The sequence below is a fragment of the Diadema antillarum genome, unplaced genomic scaffold (assembly GCF_040938485.1).
Source record: "Diadema antillarum isolate AM-2024a unplaced genomic scaffold, OU_Dant_1.0 scf00000062, whole genome shotgun sequence".
NCBI classification, from domain to species: Eukaryota; Metazoa; Echinodermata; class Echinoidea; order Diadematoida; family Diadematidae; genus Diadema; species Diadema antillarum.
This window is the reverse complement of record NW_027270951.1, coordinates 1,945,374-1,973,292: the sequence shown is the minus strand read 5'-3', so window position 1 is coordinate 1,973,292 and position 27,919 is coordinate 1,945,374. Positions and strand designations below refer to the sequence as shown.

Genomic DNA, 27,919 nt, shown 5'->3' with positions numbered 1-27,919 from the left:
GAGGTTTGATAAATTCATCTCTTATTTAAATGTTCATTTCTTACAAATGTTGTCTAGCGTCTACACTTCACAAACTCGATAAGTAACATATTACATCGACTCGGAAAACTCTGCATGACGATAGCCCAATTTGCTGCCGATGAACATAATTATTGGTCAAAACCCATCACTCAAAGCTACAGCTTACATTCAGTAAAAATCTATGTTTGTGTTTTCTTGAGTAGCACCAATGTAACATGCACAAACAGCCATATATACATGTACCTGAAGAAATGCAAAGAGTATAACAATGCTCATGCAATAAGCTTTACATTGACATGGTGAGGTCTGTGAATTCAGTAACATACACTCTAAAGGACTCCAGATACTCATCTTGATAAGTGTATTCAATCAAGTGAAAAAGAATTTGTTCCGTTTTCAATATCAGCCATAAAGCTAATACTATGCAAAAAGTATCTAATATCTACCATGATGTTTTGTGACAGGACATAATTCTGGCAAGACATAGCTTTCAGAATTTCTCAGGTTTTTTTAATGACTTTTTCCAGTCTGTGTGTCTGTTTGTATGTTCGTTTTCATTTGGACATTCTGCTAATATCCATCCATTGACTGTCTCATTTGATTTTCACATTGCAAAACAATTTGATGTGAACACAAATTAATTAGAGACTGGGAAACAAGAGCGACAGGATGACTAAACATGCATACTGCTGATCAAGTCATCAAAGGCAGATAACCATACTGTGCCAACATAAGGATGTCAATATCATATTTTACTCTGTATGTAAATTTCCCATATCATTATCATCATTACTATTGATATAATAATTTGATAAAACAAAAATCATTTCATACTGATCAAGATGGCAGCTTGTTCAGAACACGTGCAATCAGATGCATGGTCAGCCGCTCATCATCAACAAGTTCAACTAGTGAAAAATATGCAAATTTCCACAAGTTGATATACTATGTCTTCTGCAAGACATGGTCCCCATGCCACAGTACTTGTATGTCTGTGATGGCTACACTTGAAGGATTGCAGCATACAGCATGTTCATCCATAGGATCAGCACCTACAAGAACAACACTTCATATCTTCCCGCCTTGCACAGCTGCCTGATTGCCATTGTTCCATCTTATATGTCAACAAAGGTGCATCATTCATGACATGAGGTGGGGAACGATGACATCGTTTTCGTCATGTCGTTTTCACATGCTGGTGCTGCTTGAACCATAAATGCTGCTATGTGAGATGAACAGTACACACACTATGAAGATCGATGGACAGTCATGTCTTTCTGAGTGCTCACTGCAAACAATGTGCCCCAAGAATCATGTAAACAATGGATCGGAAAAGAATTCAGTTTTTAGTGGCTGCCACTGCCCTGCTGGCTGGATGCCAGAATGTGGGAGGAGGGGTTATCTGACTTTCTCTTTGCTTGAGGTTTTGTAATGCTTGCCCGCTGATCCTCTCTTAGCATCTGCCGTCGCTTTCTGAGCATCATCGTTCTTTCCAAGAAGCTCTCGCATCAGCTTGAATCTTGAGAGAAAGGCAACCCACACGATATACCATCCTGGAAGAGATTTGCATCAACAGATAGTAAATTGTTAAATAACATGAAAATGGCAGATATCCATGGGAGCTTATAATCAATTTGCAAAGGATGAATCAAACAAGAATGCTCTCATTTAACTGTTTACACAAGTATTGGTATCAATCATACTCAAAATTATTGACTTTAGATCTATGTTTCCAAACCTTACAGCTAACTTGCACTTGAAAATGAGAGATTTCATACAAAGACAATAATATATTCAGATTTGATTTAAATTATGTTTGAGTGGAATGATCTGAAAGATGAACACATCCCAACAAAACATGTCAAAACTAAAATTCTGTGCAAAATCATCACAAGATTTGATTGAATTTCTAGTTATGAAATAAACATGACCACTAATTAAGATGCCACTGGGACAGCTTTATCTAAGTAATTCACAATCCATTTCCAAGAGAAATTGTAAATTGTAATTAAATAGTATGCTTGATAATGGTGACAAAAAATAACTACAAGGCATTTTAATTTAATATTCATGTGTTTCAACAACCACAATGTATGCAGAAATGATATGAAAGTCAATAATTCAGCTTCAAAAGCATTTCTTGTTTAAATTTTACACTTGCTTGCACATGAATAAAACAATGGGTACAACCAGCAATTGTGTTCCAATAATATATATTGCCTTTGCACTTGATTCATTGGTCCAAATGAGGCATTCCACCACTTCAAATTATATTTCAGATCAGTAGATAAAAACACAGTTTTACAAGTAGTTCTCCTGCCCCTAAACCAAATCACATCAAAACTGCATAAGATTTTAATATCTTCAAGCATTTTCACCATCCTAGGATAATTCCAAGGAGCTGCTGAAAGGGATTATCGCTCCAAGGTTCAAGCACTCATCAGATCACTCACATGCATTGGACTGGAGTCATGTCAGTATAAGGTTTTTCAATATTGTCTAAACTTTAGTTAAATTAGAATCTTTGGTATCTAACACAATTTGTAGATTTAAATTTTAAAATATCTCAGTTGGTCAGTTGAAAGAATATTTTTCAAAGTATGCACTTGTTAAGACAATGTACAGACTGTGGCCATGTGTAATCATGCTAAGTAATTTAATGATGCTGTATATCAAACTTATAAAACCACGCTTCCATAAATTTATCAGATTTCTTTTTTAAGCTTCAGTACGTATATTGTAACTTGTAACTCAGTGATATGTCACTGATTTTAGACATAATTTTGGGTCTAGCTATTTTTATCAATGCTGGTGTAATATATTTGTGCACACTTCGGTTGCACTTTGATGTAGATGAATCTGAGATATCTTCCAGAACACCAGTCTATGCTTGGCTTCAATCCAAAAGAGATGCAGTGACAAAGTGACCTGACAAAGTCACAATCACACTCACATACGATCACAGTCACATCTCTTTTGCACTACCTACAACGCTCACATAGGTACATACAAGACTATAGGTGGGACCACACGATTTTACTGTTGTTCGAGAACAAGATTTGTTTTCTTAATTAATGACAAGCACGGAAACATGAACTCACCAAACATTATGAACAGTATGACAACTGCTAAAGCAGCAACGACAGACACGAATGCTAACAAAAACTCCTTCATTGTGAATGCAGCATTTTCTGCGTACTTCCCTCCAGTCTCTATATTGATATGGTCGAGCTGCCAGATCTAAACAATAGAAATACGTAGTCTGAAAGCTAGACATATCGAAGCACTTTGAAAACCTAAAGTTGTGGGTTTTGCAGGATTTTATAGGCTTTACTCCTTTTTTGTGTCACTGAACATTATTTCAATAAAATACTAATGAAATGATTATGAAATGATTGGCTTATACAGTATACACTTATTCTTCTTGGTTCAATTCCAATATAAATCCGAAATCGGTATGATTTTGCAGACTGATGATAATGGAAGAGAAAGGTCAGCCCCCCCCCCCCCCATACTGCGTAGACAGGTAGGCAGTTTTACCAGGGAGGTGGGAAGAGACTCTCTTCCCACCTCCCTGGTTTTACTGTACAAATGTACGTGAAAAGGGGGGGGGGGTAGAGGAGAAGTAGTCTTGGAAACATGAAAATGAAGCAAATTTGTCTTTGTTCGTGCTTTGCCCACTATCAGTCAGTCATGTTATTTGAAAGTGTCCATATGTGTAGTAGATCAAGGCCGGCGGAGCGTTTTCAAAAGTGGGGGGCCCACTTCCGGGTTTGATGAGCTAACAAGCAAAAAAAGAAAAAAAGAAAAAAAAAAAGGTCCTCATCTCTTCTCTCCCTTCCATTTCCGGGTTTCTTCAGCTGACAAGCAAAGAAAAAAAAAAAAAAAAAAAAAAGGTCTTCAGCGGAAAAACAAAACCTTACCGCGATCACACTTCAAGATCGCTATCTATTTCTTTTTAGTGCCACTTACGTACTTCCAGGTTAAAGAAAGTGGGTGGGGGGGGGGGGGGGGCCCAAAGTGATGACACCTTGTATTCCTTTGTATGGTGCACAAAAAGTGTGGGGGCCCTAGCCCCCACGCCCCCCCCCCCCCCCCAGTTCTGCCGGCTGGCCTGCCATGTAGATCTACTCGAGGATCTAAAGGGAATATTTGAAGAGGTGGTTTCAACTTCCAGTTTTTCATTCAAACCCAATTATGCCTGTGTTTCAAATCCTGATATATCTGACAGGTCATTATTTTAGTTATTCACTAATTCAGTTAGTTATTAAGTTAGTTATTAAGTTATTCAACCAGGTTTAACATTGTATTTTTCTGAATAACTAAAAAATTGAATTTTCGTCATTTTTTTTGAAGGGCCTATGCGCATGATCAATAAAATTTTGTGACATAAGGGCATATTATCAGCTCACTCAATTGCATGTTCATATCAACTGTACATGAAGTGTTCTGCAGGAACAATTAGTGAATGTTTTTAGTAAGTTTTCATCACTGCATTTTGACTGTTTTACTTGTAAGATTTAAGTATTTCCTGTCAGACTAACTTCTAACTGGCCTTGATTAGGCCCTACACTGATCAAATTCTCATACACTGATCAAATATATATCTATTAAAAAATCCAATATCCATGTCTAAAGAAAAAAAAAAGGTGACATTTTTTGGAGCAGAAATGTTTATGGTAGCCTTTAAAGCTACCATACAATGTAGGTTCGTCTGACAGAATTTTGTTCTGCTAGCAATAGCAACCATCTGCTAAACAAGCGAAAAATTGACTCCTACGTTCAATTCTGCGCATTTGCAAGCAAGCGCCAAATTTGAGAGGATCGCAGCTCGATTTTGCCAAGCTGGACGAAGAACTCGTTGGAGTAGATTCAGCGATGACCTGTGATAATGAATAATGCAGACCGAAAAGAGCTAAAACGTAAGTACTCAAAATTTGTATCATTTCATGTTCTAGTTCCGGGATATGATTGTTTTCGACTACAAGAACAGTGCTTGCGTAGTACAGCATTGCCTATAATACTGTTCGTCGGGACAGAGAAGATTAGTCCCGTACCTGTATAAACGTGTAGGTTTGATAAGTGAAATACTTGCCGTGGCCGTGTAAACACTGCATGGCAGCTGCACTGCACTGCATGCTGCACCTAGCAGTTTTGCTATTAAGTATTAAAGTGACTGCTACACTGTAGTATACTGTGCTGTACTCAGTAGTAGTCCTAGAAGTGTACATCCAACTACATATCAACGAGTGTTTAAATTTACATTGTGTTTAGTGTACGGCCTACGCTACGGCGGCTTTCCTGTGTGGTTATCAATACCCGTGGATTCAGAAAAAGGCAAAGCACAGCAGTGCATGTGGGGGGCTTTCTTCCACAGTAAACTTGTCAATGCGGCCCCACCAAACGGTGTTTAAGCGTGATTGACACAGCGACGGGGCCGATTTCCACGGCATAGCATCTTTCGTCCTTACTTCTTTCCCTTTTCTTCCTTTCTTCTTCAACATTTTATTCTCGGAAGGACTTCCTAAATGTCCCTCGACTAATTTAACAGCCAATTAAACCATAAATACAACCCTAACCTAACCCTAAACCTAACCTTATTTGCTATTGCACGGGTGCATAAGCACTGTGGTGCGGTGGGGCCGATTTCACGATTTTGCCAACGTGCTGTTAATGCACATGGCAGGGTTTAGTAATTAAGTAGAAACATAATCATCAGCCTAGCTGAGCCCTAGCGCTTAATTGAATGCATTTAATGAATGATTTTTGGTGCTAATTTACTTTCGAATAAATGTACTACTAACTAAATTATTTAAGGAAAAACCAGTCACGTAAATTTGAACCAAAACGGTTAAATCAGGAAGCATTTGACTTTGACATTCATGACGTCACTCAAAACAATTTTAGTCAATACAGATGTAGGCAATCATGCACTTTGCGGCCCTATTGAATATCGGTACCTCATCTCAAAAGTATGCCAAGGTGATATCCCATAAAATCTCGCACCAATAATATACACATAGGTCCATAAAGTGCATGATTGCCCAGATGTACGTACACTGTCTGTCTGTAGAAAATCTAGCACTCATTGACAATGACATGAAGCTCATGAAAGTCAACATCAATATCAGTTCTTCCCTAAAACCAATGTGGTTCAAATTTACATGCGCGATTGGAAATATGTTATTAGTGTTCTGTGTGATTTTTGTGCCATTTGGTGAAAATCTGGTATTCAAGATAGTGACAATGTATGTTTATGTGACAGTACAGTTAGCACCAGGTCTTCTTTTTTTTTTTGTGGAAGACTCTCTCCAAAGTATTAATGTTGAATTATGATTATGAGTGATCCAATCTCCTTAGTACAACTGATTTGCAAAATACCATACATCATATTCTACAAATTGAACACATTTCTCTGTCATACATCTGGCAACAATGAGTTACAAACTTCTGTATGTACAACCATGTAAGGGCCTAGTGTCATTTGTAAAAATGCAGAGCCATTACACCTTGCAGTTTTACAAATGGGATCAAACTTGCTCCTTGTGATGTCCTGTGCTACAGAGTTGGAAAGATGCAAGGCCAAGGCTCAGTCAAGTGGCAAGCTGAAGGAAGAGGCAGAATACTGTAATCTCATAGGAGAACTTCTGGCAAGATGTGGTATGTATAATCATAATTTACATATATCCCAAACAGAATAGAGTTCGGAGGCAATGGCTACACCACTTATCCTCTCACACATACGATTGTACCTATTAGTAGTACTGTAGTATTCTCATTATTCTCTTTATTATGATTATAATGAATATTATTATTTTTATTATCATTATTATTATTATTGTTATTATCATTATTATCATTATTATTATTGTTATTATTATTATTATTTTTATTATTATTATTATTATTGTTATTATTTTTATTATTATTGTTATTATTGTTATTGTTGTTGTCATCATTATTTCCAATATTATTGACTCATTTATTCATTTTTCATTAATCTTTCAACATAAAAATGTAAATACAGTGCCTGTAACATTGCTGCAGAATAGGTAAAGTTGCCTGGTAGTATTCTGCAACATGAAGTAATTTTATGATGAGGCCCATATACAATTGTACATGTATATTAGTTCAGTGCAATATACAGTATAGACACTATTGTTAACAAAGTACTGTAAAGGTGGATAATTTTGCGTGACTAGTTTTTCACGCTCGGCAGGGTAGATGAATCTCACATGTTTCAGTTTTTAATTTCATGGAATCAAGACATTCATTAGTGGAACATGTGATGTGCAAAAATATTTGTGTCTTTTTATTTTCGCACTGGTTTCTGGTCAAGCGAAATGGCCGAAATTTTCCACACCACAAAAATTTCCTGTTTTGCAGTGTAGTGAACTGCAGGATTTGTCATAAGGATGGTTATCTAAAAATACAACAATAACTAACTAGAAATCCACCCCATATACTGGCCATATTCTGCAGCATGTGCGCATGAGGTGAATTTATGATAAGGCCCATATACATGTATATTAGTTAAATGTAATTTTGTTGACACTTACTATTGTTAACAAAATACAGTGATCTACAGGATTTGTCTAAAGGATGGATACCTTGGAAGAACCAGTAACTAGAAATCCACCCCACATAATGGCATTTTCCCTCACGTGCCTGACTTTTGTCAGGTACAGAGAGCAAGTCAGGTTATTATCTGGGCATCTTGGAATACTATTTCTATTTTGTGTTGATGTCTTTGTTACAATGCAAAGAAAAAATTTGTGTCAACTATTCTTAAAGGGGACTATCAAGATGCGATTAAAGAGCACCGCCAAGAGTTGCAACTGTCGGAGTCCCTTAATGATGTCATTGGTGCTGCCGTGGCCAACCGTAAGATCGGCGACTGCTACAATGAGTTGGGTGAATACAGCAAAGCGCTCCGTCACCAGCGCAAGCATCTTAGCTTGGCTGAATCCGTTGACAACCACCTGGAACAGCAGAGGGCACTGGCAACCATCGGGAGAACCTACCTGTGTAGGGCAGATAATCCGGAGACCAGTGCAGGGGAGAAGATTGACTCCTTGCAGAAGGCTCAGGAAGCCTTTCTCAGGTACAAGAGCATCTTTTTTCATGGTCAGAAATTTGCCTGTGCAGATGGTGGTAATCAGCTTTTATGTCAAGTATTGTTCATACTGTATGTGCAGAAAGCTCTGAACTAGGTTGCCGAGACAGCTGCTTTTGTAGCAAAGTTATTGCAGATTTATTTCAAGTTCCCCTATGAAGCTAAATAGTTCAAATAGTTAGGTGCACAAAATGACAGCACTATGACTCGGACTATATGCACTTGGCTTATTGTGATATGCACTGGAATATGTAGATAATGACCAAAATGGTGCATTTGCAGAGAGGTACATATATTTGACAAGAGCATGGAGGGATTTGTGAAGTTAACTTTCTCCCACTGTGTGGTGTGCACAGGAGTCTGACATTATGTGATGGCACCGAGCTGCGCGCCAAGATCTCGGAGAAGGAGCTGATGGTGATGCGGGCAAGACTCCTCCTCAACCTGGGCTTGGTCCACGAGAGCCTGGACAGTAGGAAGAATGCAGCCCACTTCATTCAGAAAGCCATCTTCATTGCAGAGTAAGTTCAGAGTACATAATATGTGTGCTGAGGCCTTTTCTTGCTCAATACTCCTTGATGTCAAGCAAGCTGTTGAGGGATGTTAAAAGTAATGTGGATATGTGAAAAGGTGAATAACTCATGAGACCAGGATATTGTGCAAACTGAAGACTCCGCTGTGATCATCACAGATTAAATATGATTATGACCTTTTCAGTTAACATGGTGTTAAATCTATACAGGACGATTATGAAAGGGCTTGTTCTGTAAAGGCAAGTCATCAGTTTTATGTCATCTGTGATGCTGCAATAGTCGTGTATTATGAAATCCATGAAAGGAAGTGCTCGTGAAAATTTTAGAAGCAGTGGAAGGTTTCTTCATCCAAATAGGGTAGATTATCCCATGCCTGATTTTTCCAGAAGTTAGAAGTCAGTAGTCGGTAATGTGGCTGTTTCTGAAATAATGCCATGGGATCAAGATTATGATTGATTATGTTTTATGAATTTGAGAGCAGAGTATCTTGAAAAAATGGTTATTAGCTAGTTATCCTGACTGGTTTCTATTCACATCTATCTTGAGTTCATCTACCCTGGAATGTGGGATGTGTGATTTCATCTCATCACATTACATGCAGACTAGAAAGAAATTTCTTGCAGGCATCAAAATTCTGACATAATAGTCACAGAAGGTCCCTTGTTGCAATGATGTTTCTGTTCTCATACTGGCATGGTCAGTGCACCTTTGCTGACTATACATTCTGTTTCCTTCTGCCAGGAAACACACCCTCTTGGAAGACCTCATCCGATGCCACCTCTCCCTAGGGGATGTGCACAAGAGGGCGGGGTCCCTGTCAAAAGCTGGCCGCTCCATGGAGAGTGCCCTCATGGCTGCGAAGAAACTGAAGAATAAAGAACAAGAGAGCCAGTGTCTGTGTGCTTCTGCTGACGTGAGTCATGGAGATTCCTTCTCTTACTTGAAGATGTATTATAAGGGACTAGTATACTGTAAAGTCATGCACAATGCTTTGTAAGTCTGTCAACACTACTGTAGAGAAATTTCGATGAGGATGGTGTTTTGGTGATTGACTCAGTATGTCCATGCACTCAGCCATAATTGGTCAGCTATGTTAGACAAACCCACTCAAGTGTAACTATACCACAATCCTGCATGACAGCCAGAATGATACAATAGTGATGAGAATGAGAAAAAAAAAGTGATAGTGAGAACAGGAAGTGTGATTTGCTAGAAAAGAAGTAAAGAAGCTCAGTAATAAAGAAGCTTACTCATAAGAAATATGATGAAGTGTTTGCAAAAATAAATCTTATATCATGAAAAATACAGTGGAGTTCTTCTTCCAAGAAAAAATTCCAAATAACCGCTCCTACTAATGTCTAGGAAAATCATGTAAATTGCAAAATTGTAGAAAGATAAAGAGACATAAATCTTTCTTGTAAGAACTCCTGTTTAGAAAAATCTTCAGAATGGGTCTTCTCTGATGCACAACTCTTTTCTTACACAGGTGTTTTTCCAGCTCGGTGACTTTTATGCAGCCAAGCGAAGCCTGAGGAAAGCCTACAAGCTTGGATCTCAGAAGGGCAGGGAAAGAGAAACTCTGATACAGACCCTAAAGACTGGTAATTTACTAAGAGTGCAATGTACCATACTTAAACTGTTTATATCTCAAGTGGTGATGTATTCTGAGAATGTAATGAAATGCTCTGCATATCTTGTAATAAGTGATAGATCTTAAAGGCCAGTCGAATCAAGTGTCAGTCAAAGATGCTCTCATAGTTCATGATATCAGTGTTTCTGACCCGTCACATGGTCTCTGGATATGTATTGCATTTGTAAGTGTGCTAGACAGAATTGCATCATGTTTTATGTATGTGTTGGAGTTTATGTCTCTGAAAATGCTCACCCTTGGTCATCTGTGTCTTTCCTTCTCCAAGCCATTCGCTGTGCAGATCTGCAGAGCAGACTTGATGCTCTGCCCGAAGAGGATGCAGAATCCAGGTTACCCTTGTATGAGGCCCTAGGGGACCTCTGCTGCAAAGTGGATAGCTACAAGAGAGCCATCGAATATTACACATTACAGGTGAGGTTGTTGTCATTGTTGTTGTTTTCTTGGTTGGTTCTGTGGTTTTACCGTTTCTTCCACAGCTTCCATACCATACCAATGTTTTGTTTTCAGTCAAATATGTGACCAGTTATCACAAAACCAACTGATAGTTGCAAGACGGTGGTTTTGTTTGTTTGTTTGGTGTCTTTTACAAATGTGCAGAAGAGATTCTCAGCTTTAAAATCATATATAACTCATGCAAGTTGGATGTATGTACCTAATCCACTGAAATAAGATAGAGAAATCCAACCTCTCAGAAAATTACAGTTGAGAAAAAAAAAGTTGTCAGTGTACAGTGATTCACTCTTCTTCTTCTTCTTCTTCTCTATAAGTACAGGCCACCGTCGGGTGTATGTTCGTACTGTTGTGCTGTGCAGGCATATGTACAGTGTCTGGATTAAGAAAATTCTACATGGAACGTACTATGTGCGGCTAAAAAACAGGCATCCGTGTCTTAACGGAGCTGGGTCTTGAGTACCTCTCTCTTAAAGCTTGACAGAGAGGTACAGGAGACGGTGGCCTGGGGTAATGAGTTCCAAAGCCTGGTTGCATCTGGGAAGAAGCTTCTTTGGAGGACTTGTGTTCTTGCGAATGGTACTTGGAGTTTCTGGTCGTGGCCCCTGTTTGAAAGAGGTAGCGATGGGGTCAGAACTGTTGTTGGGACGGATATCATGGAGTTCTTAATGCAGTAAATCATTGCAACCTTTGCCTGTGCTCTTCTTTCTTGCAGGGATGGCCATTGAAGTTTTTGAAGCATGGCTGTGACACTGCTTGTTCTGTGATGGTCATTGCAGACGAAGCGTGCATACCTCCTCTGGATCATTTCCAGTTTCATGATATTTGCCTGGGTGAAGGGATCCCAGATTATGCTTCCATATTCCAGGACAGGTCTGAGCAGGGTGAAGTAGCAAAGCACCTTGACTTTGAGTGGACATGATCTGATGTTCCTCTGGAGAAAGGCTCTGGTGGAATTACCCTTTTTTGCTACTTGGTTGATGTGGTGGTTCCAGCTGAGCTTCTCATGGAGGTAGACTCTAAGATATTTTGCAGTGTCTACTTTCTCCATGGTTTGTCCATGAATGGTGTATGATGTCATGATGGGTTTACGTTTGTTGGTAACATGGAGGACCTGGCATTTTTTGGGGTTGAACTCCATTAACCAGTCAGCTTCCCATCGTTCCAGTGCCTTGATGTCTCCCTGGAGTTGCACGCTGTCTTCTTCTGACCTGATGTTGTGATAGATTAGGCAGTAACAGTGGTATTGTGTGACAGATACTCTGGTAGGTCATTGATGAACAGAAGGAATAACATGGGGCCAACAACACTACCCTGTGGGACTCCAGAAGTCACATGGGACTTGGAAGAGACGGATCCTTCAAGGAGCACCTGCTGTGTGCGATCCTGAAGGAAGTCAGCTATCCATGCATGAGTAGAGTTTCGTATGCCATAGTAGTCAAGTTTTTGGAGAAGTCTTCCATGTGGCACCTTGTCAAAGGCCTTGGCTAGATCCAAGAGAATGACATCAATCTGCTCCCTGTTGCCTATGCCTTTGGCTAAGTCTTGGATGGCAAGGGCGAGTTGCGAGACGCATGATCGCTTCTTGCGGAATCCATGTCGGGCATCACAGAGTATGTCGTAATCTTCAAGATGGTCCATGATGTTGCTGTGGACTATGTGTTCCAGGACTTTACAGGTTCTTGAAGTTAATGAGATGGGTCTGTAGTTTTCTGGTTTGCATCGCTCACCCTTTTTGAAGACTGGAGCAACGTTTGCATTCTTCCAGTCACCTGGCACCTCTCCTTGGTCAAGGGAAGCCTGAAAGAGGATTGTCAGCACAGGTGTGAGCTCACGGGCTAAGTTCTTCAGTAGCCTTGAGGGAAGTTCATCAGGCCCAGTAGCTTTGTGGATTTGTAGTTCTGACAAGATTTTAAGCACACCAGCTGGTTGGATGTTGATAGTTTCCATAGATGGAAATGGAGATCTACCCATGTCCTTGATATTAGTTAGGTCCTCACCTCTATAAAAAACAGACAAGAACTGACTGTTTAGGATGTTGCATTTCGAAGCACTATCTTGGTATGTTGAGCCATCAGTAGACTTCAGTGAAGCTACACCAGATGAGTCACATCTTTTACTGTTGATGAAGCTCCAGGAGCGTTTGGGATTGGTGGTTGAGTCCGGGCTGACAATATCTTCTACATATTTGTGGTAAGCATCCTTACATGCTTTCCTCGTCTGCTTTTTTACAGCTAGATACTTCGTATAGTCCTCGGGAGTGTTGCTTGCCTTGGCTCTATCAAAGCATCTCTTCTTTCTGCGAGTCAGCTGCTTCAGTGAGCGAGTGATCCAAGGCTGGCTGAACCTTGTTGATGTCATTTTAGATGGAACGTGCTTTTCCATCAGATGTAGGAGGGAATTCTTGAAGTTATTCCACATGACTTGTACTGGGCTTGTCCTGTCAAATTGATCTGTGAAGGCTTGTTGGAATGCAAGACAGTCTTCTCTAAGGGACTCCATGTCAGCATGTTTCCATAGGAATACCTTCCTTTTCACTGGTCTGCTTCTATTTGCTGCAGCTGAGGATTCCACCAGCACAATATCGTGGTCGCTTATTGACCGATTCGGGTTCGTTGAGGGCAGCAGACATTTTACGGCACAGGGCGCAGCCATAGTGGGTGTATCGGTGTGTATCAGCCGACCCCCCCTGCTCTCCCCCACCCCCGGGCAACATGTTTACACGCACTTGTAACAAAGGTTCGCGCACTAGCAAGCATTCGCGCACTCAGTACGAGACGCCCATTGGCTAACGCAGTTTTTCATTCTGCGCGCGTGCTAATGTAGAGAGAGGGGTGGGGGAGTGCGGAGGGGGGGTCGGATGATACACCCAGTATGGCGCTGCCCATGCCAAAAATACACATAGCGCGTCACAGAATCGGTCAATACCAGGAAGTGCAACACATTTGTTAAGAAGAGTGGGTCTATTTGTCAAGAACAAGTCAAGACAGTTGTTCTGCCTAGTAGGAAAGGACACCATCTGCTGAAGATCACAATCCTGAACCATCGTTAAGAACCTTTGCTTCACTGGCATAGGATTCTGGTTACCTGATGATGACTGTGTTTCCCAATCAATGTCGGGTAAATTCAGGTCCCCTCCGATCCAGCAGACGGAGTTGAAGTACTGTCTGTGAAGATCCTCTATGGACTGGCAGAGGTCCTCCATGTATTTGGGGTGCTAGAAGGAGGTCTGTACAAGACACCAGCAATAAGGGAGGCCTTCCTAGCAAGGCTAATTTTGACGAAGATCGCTTCCACATCTAGATCAAGATGCAGCCGTTCAAAGATGATGTCCTTTTTGAGGGCTATGAGTACACCACCGTATCCATCGTATTCCTCGCCATGATAAGAAATCAGTCCTTATGGTATTCTGCTTGATTTTACCACTAGTAGATTCATTCAATCAAAAACTTCATCAACTTGTCCTGATTTTTTAACAACATCTCTGCATGAAGTATTTGGATCAACAATGTGTTTATTTCTCATTGAAACTAACATTAGAGGGGTATTCAGACTGTTTTCTATGATACAGACTCATTTTTACCTTGTTGGTATCTGTATGTGTTTCCTGCTTCTCCCTCCACAGCACCTTCAGAGAATGTGTTTATATTTATTTCAACTTCAAATCCAGTTTCTTCCTTTTTGCCCTCTCCAAAATGTGTGCTGTATTCAATTTTCACCTTGTGCACACAGTACAGTAGACTCCTGTTATAACAAAGTCCTTGGGACCGGCAGATTTCTTTCGTTATATCAAAATTTCATCATAACCGAACAAATAAACAATAAAAATACATAGAGTGGATAATGTTGCGGCCTGAATTTTTATTTCATTGTGACCGGAATTTTGTTATAACCGTGTTCATTACAATGGGAGTGCACTGTATTGCAAAAATTCCTCTCTTTTTTTTATGGTCTTCTTTCTTTCGGTGCTCTCTAGTATCACTTGTGAAATCCTGCCATAATGGCATCTCCATGTTTCTGTTTCTGATCAAGACTGTGCCTGATTTCGTGTTGAACCTCATCATTTTTAACCCTGCAGCTCAAAAGTGCCGAGAAGGTGGGGAAGCCCCCCAAGGTCTTGGCTTCCATCTATGTGTCCCTGGCCACCACCTACTCAGACGACGGTCGCTTCCAGGAGGCGATAGAGATGTACAGACATGAACTCAGACTGAGAGAAGGAAATCTCAAGGAGGTAGGTTACTGATCCTTTACTGGACTTCTAGCTTAAGTATTGGTGCCAATTGGGCAAACTACAAACAGACATTTACTGAATGACTGATGAACATTGTACCAACAGTGCAGTGTGTGTACACACGCTGCTGTGTGTATTGAACTGTCATTTTCATTGTTACACATTGGAAAGTGCAAATTAAGCTGTGTGCACACTAGCACTTTTGACTGTGTGTCTGTTCAGTGTTGAAATTGTGGCTTCTATAACCTGTTAGTGATGTTGTCAGTTAGTATTCAACAAAAGGAAAAATATAATGATCCATCATGATTATCAATTCAAAGTAATTTAAAGGGACGCAGTCCTCACGAAATTTAAAAAAATATGTTGTTGTTGGTACCTCCAATGATCTACTTTCATCAAAAACAAACTTTCAAATCACCAAATAAGTTGGTACATTTCGGTTAAAAAAGTGTGATTCTGCAAATGAGCAAGTCTTGGCGGAGAGTCATACGTCATCGATGCACAACTCTTTCCAGCGGTGTTCTGCTCGTCATCCCTAGTTATTTATAAATACATGTTTACTATTTATTTTCATATTAATTGTATATATAAATAAGCTTGAAATATTTTGTTTGAAATAATAAAACCACATATTGTCACATTTTATGAAAAAATCAGATATGATAATTTTGAACACTTAAATTGGTTTGCTGAGGCACGGCTGTCAACTTGAGAGTAGGGCATCAATGACGTTGCACCTTTTGGCAGGCTCTTACACGATCGCTTGCAGGAATTATTTTTTTTACATCGCGTATGGAGACAATTTTTGATGTCCACGCGTATAAATTGGTGAAAGGTTATATTTTTTACTCTTCTTAATTATCAGTACAGTGAAAATCTCAGGACTGCTTCCCTATAAGGGTATATTTAAACATGCAGCATTCATTATGTGTAATAAGATGTTTCTTGGCTTTCAAAAAATGTATTTTCAATTCTTCTAACTTCCAGAAGAAGTAGGCTTCTGGTCTTTTGTGTCTAGCTATAACTAGTTTGGAGAATGATGCTAGTGATGTCATGATCACATGACCAAAACAGCTGTTCTCTCTCAGATGAAATGCTGAGCTAAGCTCGCTTTCAGCCTTCATGCTTTTACTTTCAGGTAGTGGAGGCAGTCTGATTACCATCATGTTCATTGGTCTAGGCTAGTCACAAACCCATACATGATGTCCAGATGATCTTCCTAACGATGTAAACACCATTTTCTCTCTCTTTGCTCCTCATTTAGGAGACCAAGACTTGGCTGAACGTAGCAGACATGCAAGAGAGAGCTGGCCAGGAGTTTGAGGTCATCAGTGAATCGTACACTAGAGCTCTGGAGTGTGCCAGGAAAGCTCAACACCTAACTCTTCAGGTTATTAAAGCTCAACACCCAACTCTTTAAACTTTATCACAAATTCATATATGAAAACGCACAGTCTTTCCACTGAAGCAAGCACAAACAAAGAAATGAAACACAGAAAGCAAAAGAGATATAAGTAAAAACTTTTACCTTTATTAGGGCAACTTTTAAAAGAAAAACGTAAAGGTGCATTTTGGCACATGTTGAAAAGGTTACCTTTTCATGCTTACCGATATTATGCGGTGGGGTAGGGCATATTCATTTAAACTGTCTCACTGTGATATGCAAAATGAAAAATAGAAGAAGTTGTGTATGTACACATCTCTGGTCTAGATAAGGCCTCAGATTCAAATTTCCACTAGATCTCTTAGATATCCTGGTTTGCATAATGTCATAGAGTGAAAAAAAAAAATTAGAATAGAGGCTCTGACCGAGGATTTCCACCATCCAACCACAGGTTCTGGCCCTGAGGGATCAACTTTTGCTGATTGAGAAGCATAGCATGGAGCACCTCCTGAGGCCAACCCTGAAGATGCTTAGAAACCTGAGGGAGGAGCACGACATCGCCTCGGACGATGACTTGGAGGTCAGCGACGATGACGTCGATGACGACGATGGTGGCCGGGCAGAAGATTCCGAGCAGCTCCAAAACTCTGAAGACATCATAGTAGATGACCTGTCGGATTCAGGTAAAGAGCGCCCTCTGTCTTCCACTTGGCTTCACTGAACAAGAACCGATGAAGGGCATTGGGACTGTTCTATCAAAAGCTTTAATGTCAAATTGTCAATCTCAGCATACCACTGATCATCACCGACTCCACTTGTGAGTGTGACATTCTGACACAGGAAAATCTTACAGGTTATAATGAATGCATTGAAATTAAGGTCAATGAGGAGCACTTTTTGTTTTTTGATGTGAAATGTCTGTAGTTGTTTCTTGTGATTTTACACTTCACATGCAAATATATCATGTGGATCAAAAATTGCCTAGTGAAGTTTTCTGTTCCCTTTAAGATGTAATACTAGAATCAGACAGTAAAGACTCACTTCTGTTGAAATGCACTGGAACTTCTGTGAATGTATTTATTGAGTAGTATTGCCTTACTTTTAAAACTCTTTCATGGTTGTGAATTATTTTTTTGTAGATTCAGGTTCAGACGAAGAATATGATCGGCCAACTGCTTCTGAAAGAGTCAGAAGAAACAAGGTATGTTTCAGCATGGAGTTCTAAGCCTGTCAATAACTCAAGAAAAATACTGAACAATTCTTGAAATAGGGTTTCATTAGATATTTAGATACAGTGGACTACCGTTATAGCGAACTCCTCGGGATTGGCAGTTTTCTTTCATTATGTCGAAATTTTGCCATAACCGAACAAATGAACAATAAAAAACAGAGAGCCGATAATGTTGTGGACTGCATTTTTATTTCATTGTAATCAGAATTTCATTATAACCATGTTTGTTATAACAGGAGTGCACTGTATGTGAGAAAAATTGCAGAGGCCTACTCTGTTTATTCAATTCCACCTTTTTTTCCCTCAAAGAATATTTTGCAAAATATTGTTCTCTTTACTACAGAATGATATTGCAAATCAGATATTAGGCACTAAAATGACTTTTATGATGTATACTTCTAATTATTTCAATATTATGGAAGAACTGAATGTGGTACATGTTTGATTTGTTGATAGAATTGAAATGATATTTTAGAAATATATTACTGGTTGACATATTGTGCGTGTGTAGTGCCATAAAAGAAGGTTTTTAGTGCAATCATATGACCTGTTTAGAAAGTGATATATTTGCCGTTTTTATCATTTCACATGTCTTCTTTTTTGCAGTTTTCAAAGTTGAATGAAAAAGGGGAATCCATGCTCCACAGAGCCTGCATAGCAGGCAATTTGAAGCAAGTGAAAAAGCTGGTTGAACAGGTGAGGATACAGTGTTGTAGTTGTTCTGCGGTCAGCTCCTGTAAGCCATCCATAAGGGGTACACCACAGTCAAAGTGATATATTTGACTTCTGTATGTTAGTATCACATGACTGGAATACAAATTTGACACTTTTCTAGAAGTTTTTAAAGTCTAGAATGCTGGATTCAGTCAGGCTGAGTCACATGATACTGATAAAGCATGCAAATGCGCCAAATTCACATTCATATTTTCATAAATTCAAACTCTTACATGTGCCCTAGGCTGTTATTCAGCATGTCAAGGGGTGCTTCGATATTTATCGAAGTCCATTCTAGGAATATGTTCTTTTTGAAACCATACTCATTCCTGTTAACTGAATATTTCAAGTTTCCGCTGTATTTGGATGCAGCAGGTGCTGAATTCAATCTCCACTGGGTTTGTTAATATCATTGATGGCCACAGCAGGTTTTGCCCTTTGTACATTAAAGCAAGCTTTCCCTTGTCATGAATTCAGATAAAGGCACTGTTGAATAGCGTTTTAAATCTGAAAAATATAACCTGCATGGTCCTACATGCTTTCAGAGTCTCATATACTAAGAAAATATCAAGTGCCAAAAAGATAAGGGTTGAAGAAGCATGGTTGTTTTTTCTTGTAGCTGTATGTTGATGCATTTTAGGTCAGTTTATCAGCTACAATTATAAGTGACAAAAAATAAACAGAATGAAAGGCAAATTTGTTGCTTCATTTTCTCTGATTGCATGCTTTGTAATTCACAACAAATACGTATGTGAGAAAATTACTCTGCTAAAAAATGTTGTTTTTTTTTCTTTCAGCTGAGGAGCATTTCATTTCTTTCATATTATCCCTTTGTTAATATCAATATAGTCTCAATGAATGTTTTTTATTCAATTTTGCCCAATTTCATTTATAAAAGAAATTCATGTGAAACGTATCTTGTTAGGGCCACCCTCTAAACCCACGAGATTACTGTGGTTGGACTCCACTCCATGAAGCCTGCAACTATGGCTACTGCGAGATCGTCGATGTCCTCGTGTCCGCGGGGGCCGACATCAACGACCGAGGTGGGGACAAGTGCGACGGCGTCACGCCTCTCCACGATGCAGTGAATTGTGGGAACTGGGTGGTGGCCAAACTTCTAATCTCCAAGGGAGCATACACCAAGGCCAAAGACAGTCTTGTGAGTTAAAATCTTTTATTGTTTTCTATTGCCAGGTAGTTTGGGATGGTGAGATATGGAGTTAGGAAGTTTGGTAAGGATGTATTTTGTAGATTCTTGTTTGAATAACTTTGTCTCATCCATGCAATTAAACAGGGAAGCATTTGCCAGGTAATTTTAGCAAATATTTCTGGTTAGTGTGAAGATATCGAGCCAAAGTATTATCAGATTGGTAGAGTATGAATAATATTCTTTAAAATATAGGGGATGTAAAGATTGGAGTCATTGTCATTATTTGAAACTGTATCTTTGATTGCTAATGTGATCAGGGAAATACTCCCCTGGATGCCCTGAAGACATGGCTGGACAACTACTCCAATGAGATAGATGCTGACACTCGGGAGGAGTGCTTCGATGTTGCCAGACTTCTTCGAGAAGACTCACCGGGAGGTGAGTATTCCATCCCTTTCTTTAATCATCTCTCCACCCCCTCTTCTTTTTTTTCTTTCCTTTCCTGTATGGTTACACATCTGATGTAACTTTCTTTCTACAGTCCTTCTAAATTGTTTGGATGATTTGGGGTTGACCTTAAAATAAATAAAGATCTGCTTTCAAGCTGTCATAAGTGAACTTGGATTGATAAGATTATTGAATGATTAGGTTGGTGTTCTGTTCTTTGCTGCTGTTAATAGAGAGCTTTAAAATTGTAATTATGAAAACTAGTTTTGCTTGTCTTCTCTATTTCAGATCTTTCAATGGAGAGGGTCCCCCCGGTCAGCTCAGCTAACTCCCGAGCCCTGCTGCTCAACAGTGACTTGTATGACAGGGAGGAGGACTCCAGTCAGGGAGCTCAGATGGTCTCACAGAGACCAGCACCTCAGGAGGAGAAGCAGAGCGGCATCTCAGTGCGGACCTATCAAAGGAGAGATAGTGATGCAGGGAGAGGAGACAGTGGGAGCAGGAGTAGGATGAGGAAGAGGAGGAGTAGGGATAGCTTGGCGAGAGATGCAGGCATTGCCTCCAGGAGGAATGCAGCGATGTCACTGGGAGACGACAGTGAGGATGACAGTGATGGTGGTAGGAGGGATGCTAGTGAGGATGAGATGAGCTGTGACGGTGACGCAGTGGCAGGTGGTAGAAATGAACGTGTCCAGGATGCCAGCGACCCCAGCAGAAGGAGGCAGTCACGGGGGAGAAGACTGTCCGGGGATTCTCTTCCTGAGATTGAAATTGGACTGACCTCCTCTACGGGCAGAGATTCAGTTACAGCTACACAGAGTAAACAGATAGTATTAAAGTCACGAGGCAATTTGGGTAATGCTCCCCCAAAATACACTAACATCAGTGATGATGAGAATGATAACTGTGATGAGGATGTCATCCAAAGTCTGTATCTGAACCAGGAGCATCTCGAAGAGGATGTAGACCAACCAGCCAGTGCTAGGCAGACTTACCAAGATGTTATGCGCAACATTGGGAGTGCAGCCTCACGGATGTCGCGGGAACCCCCTACAAATTTGCCCTTCTCTCAGAAACCTCTGTCACCAGCCACTGGAGCACTGATCCCTGAAGAGGAATACACAGGTGGAGATGATTGGCTCATCAATGACCTCGACCCCCAGCCCAGTAAACGGCGGAGGATGGACTTTGACGGCACCTTTCGGAGCATGCCTGGCACGGAACGTTCTCAGCGAAAAGACGAGAAACCCCACAGAACTCCCTCTCAATTCTCTGGAGAGGGAGATACACAAGTAAACGGCAGTCAGGCTCCCACGCGATCTTCAAACTCCAAGCTGAGCAGGAAATCAAGACCAAGGCAAACCAAACTGACCAACCTTGGGTTGTCGGTAAGACCAGCATCGCCTGCAGAAGATATTGTGGCCCTTGATGATGACGTTGGTGATGATGACTGTAGTATAGAAGATTTTGCAACACAACGTAGCAGGAGGGGCACCACACAAGTCAGTCCTAATGATCATCCAGTCAGCGGAGGGGATTCATCCAAATCTCCCATGCCTGGACCATCATCAATGATGAGGGTACAGGTCAAGATCCAGGACAAGCTCTTCCTTGTTCCAGTCAGTCTCAGGTGATTCACCCATCCTCTTAACTTCGGTCATTTGATTCTGTAATGCATTTATTTTAAGGACATTTACCCCCATTTACCCCTTCAGTCTCATTGACAATATGTTTATAGACAGTGTCAATAGGATTTTAAGGTGGTTAGTGTTAAGAAGGTTGTTTTGAGAACAGTCTGTTACAATTTTTTTTAAAGCCTTTTATTTTTACATCTTTCAGGAATGATCAGCTCTCAATAAAAAAGATATGTGAAATATTGCTAGCTTTTTCAATTTTACAGCCATGCCCTGTTCACATATGGGTAGATGTCCTGATAACACACACAACATCAAGCTAATATCAGAGGGGTATATTCAGAGTACAAAGGGTGCTGTTCTTGATGATCTAATGACATATAAGTGGTCACAATGTTTGTGATGTTTGTCAGAGTTCTCTATGATTTCATAGTTTCATCTACATTGTTCAAGTTCTAGTAAAATAAGGGCAAATTCGATGAGAAAATTTGGCCGATGTGCATCAAATGATACAAATCAAATTACTGTCTTACTTATAGTTGATTTACAATGACCTTCGTATACTGATTCCAATAAAGTCTGATGCATGTATATGTGACATAATATGAAGAACAGATCTAAACTGGCATGGCAGTCATGTGATCAAAGCAACTATTCTGCATTCTCTATTGGCAGTAAATGCTATATGATTAAGCCTCGTCTCATGGTGCCCCCAATGTAGGGAAAATTTTGCATATGGTGTCGTATGCATGTTGATTGTCATTATTACTTCTGTAATTTCATGCACTGTGGATGCATCATTGGACAGAATGTTTTACCCACAATGTCTAAATGCTTGGATATTGAATGTAAAGTCAGGCTACATAACTTGAAGTAAAATATTCATCTCCTAGGCAGGCTACCTTACTGTAATGCACATAATGTGAGAGCAAGATTTTATTGTTTGCTTGAAATAACCAGAGAGAGGCCGTCGATGCAGTGGCTGTCGGAGCAGGCAGCGAGCCGCTACTACTCACAGTGTGGGCTGAGACCCAAGCTCTCTCTCTGTACTGCTGAGGGAGCGCTCTTCTCTCCCGACGACTCTGTCGTAGACTTGCTGAACAATAACGAAATGGTAAGATGAGCACTTCTTGACCGTCAAAACTTTATCAAGGCAGGCTTGAGTTGTGTGAGTGTTCATAGTGTGCATATGTGTAATATTACTGAACTCATTTTGATTTATTAAAGAAAAGGTACTGTAAATGTTTTGATGCAGTGATTGTTTCAGGCTGATTGTGTCTACTTGTTAATCTTGTAAAGATGAAATTGTTGCCAGCCCCAATTATAGTCTCCCTTTTGTTCCGATGCTGTAGGTTATTGGTCGTGTGGATTCATGGGACCTGCCGCCTCTGACTGAACGCTACAGGAAGGCTTGTGAGCGGATGAAGACTGGTGAGTTGTTTGACTGGTGTGACATCAGTCTGCAATATCTGGCCCATCAATCCCTTAGCTATCCCTTGCAATTGATTTGATGTCCCATAGAGCTACTACATTCATGACTTTGACAGGCGTAGCATCATTTGTAAATCTAGTAGTATGTGTGTTACACCCTGCCCAGGAAGAACATCTCCCCGACTCTACCATACATTGTGTGCTTACATATTTTTAGTTTGCGGTGATACTAATGGGGAATGTATGGTAGATGCATTTACAAAAAACACTCTCATTGGTTGTTTTTGCTGAGATACAGAAGAGCACCCAACAGTCCTCTCAAGGCTTCAAGACTGCCAGGGCCATCAGCAGCAGCACCAGGCGACCCTTGACCTTGGCGACCTCAACCTGCGGCCAGTCAGCCTGGGTCCCCTCCTCTCAGCCGTCCAGTGCCAGTACTCTCTCAGACAGCTCCTGCTGGGAAAGAATCGGCTGGACGACTCCCTGGCCCCGCAGCTTGCCTCGGCCCTCCGGACGCTGCCCAGCCTGACCCACCTTGACCTCTCCTCCAACCAGCTGACCTCTGAGGGACTGAGGTCAGTGTCAGACATCCTCGAGGGGTCAGATAGGACGGGCAGTGATGATGCAGGGAGTGCGAGGGAGAGACCATTGCAGGTACGTCTAGTTGCCCATCAGAGAGACAATAGCTCTGTTATATCTCATAAGTCTACCAGCTGTCACCTGTAACATTCAATCTGTAGCATGGAACCTACATAGCAGGTAGTTTGATAATCCTACATCTCAACAAAATCTGGACCTGTAGTAAGATAAATGCCTTTTCATGACCGTGATGTTATGCAAAAAACTATGAAATGTTGCAAGCTGCTTGTTGATACAATGAGTTAATTTCTATTCAGACTTTCTTAAATCTGCCACATTTCTAGTATCATATCTATGTTAGGAATATTATTGAAAGGAATCACTACGTTGACCCACAAAGAACGTAGTAGTACATCTTCTTTGTGTCCATGAGAATTTGTGGATTAAATTAGTGAACTTCCTTGAATTTTGGAATTTGATCATTTGCAAACTTATTTATTTAACCGTTGAAAAGGTTGTTACAGGTGTATAAACAAAATTATTATCAAGATATCAATGAACCATTTACTACACACTAGCTCCATTACAAGCAGTAGGTGAGATTTACATTGCTTTTAAAAACATGAGCTAAGATCATCATGAAAAAAAAAAAAAATGTGTAAAACAGACGCCAAATATATTGTCATTTCCAGATGCTTGAAGAATTCGACCTAAGCTACAATCACATCACAGATGCCAGCGCCCTCTCACTAGCCATCATTGTGAAACACTGCCCTCTGCTGGCGACGCTGACGATCAGATCATGCGCCCTCACCGCAAAGTTTTTCCAGCTTCACCGGCACAGACTTGTGGAGGCTTTCCGGGGTAAAGCATTCACCCAAGCACCCCTCTGTATTTTCCATTTGTCATCGTTTGGTCAGCCACTGTTTTGTATTTTGTGTCACAGGGGTCATATGTGGTCAAAACCATGAAATTATCTTTGGAATATGTACCGTTGGAAATTTTGTCAATTACTTTAATGTTTCCCCTAGTAGCAAGTCATATCCCCGATAGTGTGTACACATCTACACATGATCTGTTCTCCCAGTTTTTCTACTTTATGTATAGCTGTATTGCATGTGATTGCCACTCCCCATCTTCACTACAAAGTAATACTATGCAACGTGCTGAATACAAACAATAACAACACCTGGTACCCCTACCTGGTAGCTAACATCCCTCATTACCATTAAACCCAGACAAGCTCTGTCTGGAAAAAACAACAACAACACAACAACAACAACAAACCAACAGCAAAAAGCAAAAGACAATCATATGTCTTTACTATGAAACTAAATACTGCCCCATATTGGTTGATTTGAATAACCTGTTGTCTAGACATAGGGGTTAAACAACTTTGCCACATAAGCTTCTGCAATCTTTATGTGACCCCCCTCCCCCCCCCCCCCCCCAATCATACAGTGTCATGCAGCGTTCTTATGTACTTATCATTACCCTCTCTCTAAATAGGAGCAAAGTGCCTGCACACTCTGGCAATCTCCTACAACCGGCTGGGTTCCACCGGTGTGGAGCTGCTCCTAGGCTGCCTGGTAGGGGGCGCCCTTCAACGACTAGAACTCTGCAACGTCATTCCCTCCCAGGGGGATGGAATCCACCTGGCTAGACACTTGGCTACATTCTTCGCACAGGTATGTGCTTACTCATAGACAAACATGTGACTTGCAGTCAAGTTGTCTTTTTGTCCCCGCCGAACGAGTTCGAGCAGGGGACTATGAAACGGGCTCCGTACGTGTGTGTGTCCGTGCGTCCGTGCGTCCGTCCGTGCGTCCGTCCGTGTGTGATCAAAATGTTCAATTTGCTACTTCTCTGTCATTTATGAGCCAATTTTGATTCTGTTTGCTTTATATGATAGCACTACATGGGAGCTTTAAAACTTGTACACAGAATTTCAGTTGTGACCTTTGACCTTGACCTTTGACCTATATTGTACATTTTGCTACAAAATGCTACTCCTTCGCCATTTCTAACCCGATTTCGATTCCGTTTGCTTTATGTGATGGCACTAGGTGAGGGCTTCAAAACTTCTACACAGAATTTTGACCTTTGACCTTGATTTTTGACCTATATTGTACATTTTGCTACAAAATGCTACTCCTTCGCCATTTCTAACCCGATTTCGATTCCGTTTGCTTTATATGATGGCACTAGTTGAGGGCTTCAAAACTTCTACACAGAATTTTGACCTTTGACTTCTTTGACCTTTGACCTTGATTTTTTACCTATATTGTGCATTTTGTTACAAAATGCTACTTCCGGCGGGGACATATATTACACACCGCGTAATTTCTACTTTTCCTTGTTCTCTATGGCTTTGGATCACTAGGATACAGTTTTGTGCAGCTGTGCCATTTAAGATCACTTCTTATCTGACTTGCAATCATTTATTCATGTATGTTACTGTGCAAAATACAGTCCAACCTGCCTTAGCGGCCACATGTCTATAGTATCCACCTGCCATATACAGCCACTAAAAAAGACCCCCCCCCCCCCCCCCGAGAGAAAACCATGTTAAAGACCTTGTCTATAGAGGCCACCTGTCTATAACAGTCATTTATTTCATCTCCCTTTCCTGGCCACTACAGACAGGTTTGAGTGTATATATACGAGGTATATGTGATCAGCATTATGTTTGGGATGCTATTGCAATTATCGCAATTACATATTGTCCTTTCTCCCTTCCCTCCTCCCCCCCCCCCACTCTTACATGGTAGTTCTCATAGCATTTTTAAAACTCTGTTCCCTTTTTTGTCTGCACAAACAGCCGCAGAATATCAACGTTGAGGATTTACGTCTCTCTGGCTGCCATTTATCTGATGTAGACGTTGACTACTTGAAAAGGTAAGTTGGTAGATGATATCAATATTATTGTAACTATATTTCTTCTTTTTTATGAAACCATCAGGAGAAAAGAAGAGCAAATTTGATGACAGGAAACCTGATTCTAGTGAGGGCAAGCCTGCACAAAACTGCTTTCAGATAAATGGTGCCAAAATCATTTATAAGTGATTACAAAATCATGCTGAGCTACACATTCCTCTTATTCAACTTAGTAAGTTGCAAGCTGTTAGTAGTGTTCATAGTCTCAGGTATGTTGATAAAACTACACATGGGGCTTGGAACTGAATCATCAGTGTCTCTCAGTGTCTTCAATTATCTGCCATACCACCAGATTTTGCTTTTCATCAAATCATTTCCGATCAATTTGATATCATCAAATCATTTCCAATCAATTTGATATGCAGTGGACTCCCGTTATAACAAAGTCCTCGGGACCGGCAGTTTCTTTCGTAACATTGAAATTTCATGATATCTGATCAAATAAACAATAGAAAAACAAAGAGCGAATAATGATGCGGCCTAAACTTTACTTCATTGTAACCGGAACTTCATTATATCTGTGTTCGTTGTAATAGGAGTGCACTGTATCAATTTCTTTTGCATCTTGTCCCTTAATTGTCAAACAAGTGAGTCGAGAAACACCATAACATACAGCTTTGCTTTGTAAACCCTTACAGACTGCATCCCAGCGGCAGGCACTGGCAGTACCTGGACCTCTCAGCCAACCCACGACTTACAGCCAAGGGTATCAAGAACCTGCTCCACTCACTCCATGCCCAGGGTATCTCCATCTCCAAGCTGGACCTCTCAGCCTGCAGTCTCCATTCTCCAGTGGACCCCGCCCTCCTGGAAGCCATTGCCAAGCACCTGCCAGGACCAGGGGAGGGTGGAGTCAGTCACCAGGGTGGTCAAGCGGAGGAGCTGAATGGAAGCGGTAGTGGAGGTGGTGGGGCGGTGGGAAGCGGTCTGGTGGAGCTGAGGATGTGTGGGGCGGGGCTGAACAAAGTGGACAAGGAGCTCCTCCTGAATGTGTGGGATGTTGCCCAAGGCATACACAGCGGACACCACATTGATGCACACAGGTGCATCTTCTTTGTCACCAGATAATAGCAGCAAGGGTGATGTGACACACCCATAATGCATACAAGGTGCCTTCACTTACAACAGTAAGGGAGGCACATCTGTGCATTTATATGCATTTCTCATGCAATACTTGCAAATACTGTATATACAATAGATACCTGTCTATCTATATGTAACTTGTACTTTTTAGTGGGAGGTAACTTCATGTACATGCACTATACAGTCAACTTTGCCTAAGTCGACCTGGCTTAAGTCAAACAATCACCTAAGTCGAAGGTCTTTTCAAGTCCTCTTCTCTTTATATTCTATTCATTTTAATCCCTCATAAACTGAATTTTCTCTAAGTCAAACCATTTGTTCAGT

At 40.7% G+C, this 27,919-nt stretch overlaps 1 protein-coding gene across 1 annotated transcript; it reads left to right on the top strand.

The window, feature by feature from the left end:
• The first annotated feature begins 4,912 nt into the window (after nt 1-4,912).
• Nucleotides 4,913-27,580, top strand: LOC139716180 (tonsoku-like protein). The gene is made up of 23 exons (XM_071627741.1): nt 4,913-4,943; nt 6,586-6,681; nt 7,816-8,125; nt 8,494-8,658; nt 9,412-9,583; nt 10,157-10,271; nt 10,587-10,732; nt 14,850-15,002; nt 16,267-16,392; nt 16,838-17,069; nt 17,526-17,587; nt 18,224-18,313; nt 19,257-19,493; nt 19,802-19,922; nt 20,220-21,155; nt 21,216-21,554; nt 22,528-22,679; nt 22,918-22,996; nt 23,295-23,650; nt 24,268-24,439; nt 25,085-25,263; nt 26,403-26,473; nt 27,151-27,580. Exons 1-23 carry the CDS (start codon nt 4,913-4,915, stop codon nt 27,578-27,580), a joined length of 4,770 nt encoding a protein of 1,589 aa, XP_071483842.1.
• Nucleotides 27,581-27,919: the final 339 nt, after the last annotated feature.

Bases quoted from the DNA above. Each gene is read 5' to 3' on its own strand.
- LOC139716180 (XM_071627741.1), top strand. From the start codon at position 4,913: ATGAATAATGCAGACCGAAAAGAGCTAAAAC. The intron at 16,393-16,837 runs GTTATTAAAGCT...ATCCAACCACAG, and splicing joins CTCAACACCTAACTCTTCAG to GTTCTGGCCCTGAGGGATCA. The intron at 22,680-22,917 runs GTAAGATGAGCA...CCGATGCTGTAG, and splicing joins TGCTGAACAATAACGAAATG to GTTATTGGTCGTGTGGATTC.